General features: G+C 45.4%; 1 protein-coding gene across 1 annotated transcript in view; it reads left to right on the top strand.

Annotated features, from left to right (window-relative positions):
• Positions 1-161: 161 nt before the first annotated feature.
• DDX10 (DEAD (Asp-Glu-Ala-Asp) box polypeptide 10) overlaps positions 162-2,963 on the top strand; it is a gene marked incomplete at its 3' end in the record, with an annotated part of 52,110 nt that continues 49,308 nt past the window's right edge. Inside the window, exon 1 of the mRNA XM_008936462.1 lies at positions 162-440. Coding sequence (XP_008934710.1) covers positions 162-440 — 279 coding nt within the window. The remainder of the gene's footprint in view (positions 441-2,963) is intronic.

Genomic DNA, 2,963 nt, shown 5'->3' with positions numbered 1-2,963 from the left:
GGGCTTTCACCCCCATGAGCGGGGCGATCCTCCATTCCTTTCGCTTCCCCGTGACTCTGCTGGAGAGCACTGTGGGCAGGCTGTGAGCCAGGGTTCCTGAGACCCTCGGGAGGGGAGAGAGCGGTTGAGAGCACACAGTGAGGCGGAGCAGGTTGGAGCAGATGGTGGGAAGGGTTCTAACCGGTGGTATTTGGCATTTTCGGACCAGGCAGCGTGGACGTCTCGATGATGGAGGTGGGACACGTTTGCCTCCACAGAAGATGCCCTACAGGCAGACGTCACGCTACACGAGCAAGTTGTTTAACCTCAAGTCAGGGAATAGATATTTGAGTATTAGGGCTAGTGTCAGTGGTGTTGGCTCTGTCACCCACGTTCTCTTGAATCTCTCTGGGAGACGGCCTGCTTTCAAGCCATACTGGTCAGTGGAAAGCACTGTAATTGTGAGTAACGGTTCAGATGTGCTCAGCCTGTGGTGTTGCTCTATGTCATGTCAACTTTTGCTGAAATTGCAGTGATTGCTTGGGGGGGGAGCATGGCAGGTGAATTTGGGTACACAGCAATGCCTCCTTTGGCTAAGATTCAGCAAGTTAGTATTTTGAAACTTCACACAATCATTGAGTTTATTGATTTGAAAGCAAGTAGTAGTATGCTTCCAGAGATGGCCAAACTACTGTTTTGAATCACAGATTATTTCTCAGGGTGAGAAAGAGTGGGTGGTAGGGATCAGACATGTATCCATCAGAATGAAGACAGGGTAAATATATCTTTGTAGTAAGATAGTTTTGGGGACTTCAGCTCTCTTCTGGGGTTTTGCTGCCTTTGAGTCTCCTGCCTGTGAACATACAGGTGGATGCCCACCTAGCTTACTATCTTCAGTCCTTGGGGAGCCCTTTTCTGACTCTTGACAAGGTTTTTTGACTTGGTCTTTTGTATTTCTCCCCTATTACCCTGGACCTGGTTATCGTTGGAGTGGGGGTTGTGAGAAAGTGTCATGTACTGGAATCTTCAGGGGTCTTCAGTGATTTATATGTGAGGCAGATCCCTTCTTAAGGAATAAAGAGTTAGAAGGGTCTTTGGTAACCTCCTCTCTGTGAGGAGTATGGGCTGGGGTCTCTGGGATGCAGGCTGTGGTTGGTTTAGGTCTTCATGTGCTTTGGTCATCGTGAATGTTGCACAGAGTAGGGGTAGCATGGCTGCTGGATGCAAGAGTATCTACCTTGCTCACCTTCTTAGAGCATATTGTCTGTAATTTCCAGTGTGAGAATGACCACAGTGGGTAAAGCAATAATGAAGAGATAACCAAGATACTGTGTTACTCGATTTTTTTTTTGGTAATTTGTTGGCATGTGATGGTGACTATGTGGCAGCTTAGATGAAAAATCTAAAATTTACTTTCAGTGTGTTCGAATCTTGGGGCCATTTTCTGTGTTCCCTGTTCATAGGTGATCTGTTATCTGTTGATCCAGTGACTTTCTTGCCTAGCTGTAAGGCTGTTGATGAACATTGTCTTCCGTGTCCAGCTGTGAATGTGAAAAGCATTAAGAGCCTAACTGATGTGCTGGGGAGCTGTTTTATAAACTCCTGGTCCAAAAATTGAACATTGCTTTATGTCTAATGAGTCAAGTTAGAACAGATACCATTTGAAGTGTTTGAAATGAACTGCCTGCACTCAGAGCAGATTAGAGAGAGCTCACAAGTACAGATTCCCAGCAGATCAGAGGAGTTGGTAACTTCCAACAGGGAAACAAACCAAGTAAAAGTTGGTGGTGTTTTCTACTGGTGCATGTAGGTATGGAATAGATCCATCAGAAGATCTACCTCTAACACTAGTTCTTCTTACTCCTGCCATTTGGAATTTATTTAAAAATAAGCCAGTACCTTTGGAGTTTAGGGGTACTATCACGGATCATTCTTGTGCTCCTTGAAGTTTGTAGGGCAGAGAAATAATATAGGAAGCTTTGTGATGTGGCCTTTCCTAGCATTCCTTTGCCTCACTCCTAATACTGTTCTCACTTTTTTTCCTTCTGGGACATCTTTGAAAGAGGTAGGCTTACTACTTCTTTGCCTCAGTCTTCACCAGCAAAGGCTCTAGCCACACCACCCAAGTTGCAGAAGGCAAAGTCAGGGACTGGGAGAAGGAAGATGCACCTACTGTAAGTGAGGATCAGGTCTGAGACCATCTGAGGAACCTGAAGATGTACGTGTCACTGGAAATGGAGTTATGCCCTTTGCTCACAAGAGGGAAGTAACAATATATTGATACAAGACAGCATTTCAGCAAAGTTTGAGACAGTAAATGCAGCTTGGAGGAAACAGAATTTGATGTTGAGGTACATTTGATTATTTACTACAGAGAGCACAAGCTAAATGGGAGATTATGGGTACAGTTAAGACTGAGTGCACCCTGAGCAATGATTCAAAGTTTAAGCATGCTCTGTGTGTGTAGAGATATGGCATTTACCAATGATCTGTTGTGGCAAGGAATCTCTCAACCCCAGGGATATCCTCAACAGGAGTCCCTGCTCAGGGGGAGATCCTGGAGTGCAGCCAGCTGCTGTTCAGGAATGCTCAAAGGGCTCTTGGGCTGCCTACTATTTATGGGGGTAAGATGATTGACTTGTAGTTGAGTTTTCCTATTGCTCTTACACCTGAACGTTTTGTTCAGGCTAGCCCATGGCTATGGTATTATGCATTTCCCCTGAATCTGGCTGAGCAGGGTGGGGTTGTTGCACCCAGATGCATTGTTATCATCAAAGCAGATAATGATAAAGAATAAGAGATAAGGGTCCTGTTGATGAAGGGTAAAATGCACCATCACAACAAGCCCGTGGGACCTGATGAGATCATCTGTGGGTCTGAGGGAAATAGCAGATGAAGTTGCTAAGCTGCTTACCTCATATTTGAAAAGTCATGGCAATCTGGTGGAAGTTCCCACTGACTGGCAAAGGGCAAACCTAACTCCC

Source organism: Merops nubicus, unplaced genomic scaffold (genome assembly GCF_000691845.1).
Source record: "Merops nubicus isolate BGI_N331 unplaced genomic scaffold, ASM69184v1 scaffold6170, whole genome shotgun sequence".
Taxonomy (NCBI): Eukaryota; Metazoa; Chordata; class Aves; order Coraciiformes; family Meropidae; genus Merops; species Merops nubicus.
Note: the sequence above shows the minus strand (reverse complement) of the source record. Positions and strands in the feature narration are given on the sequence as shown.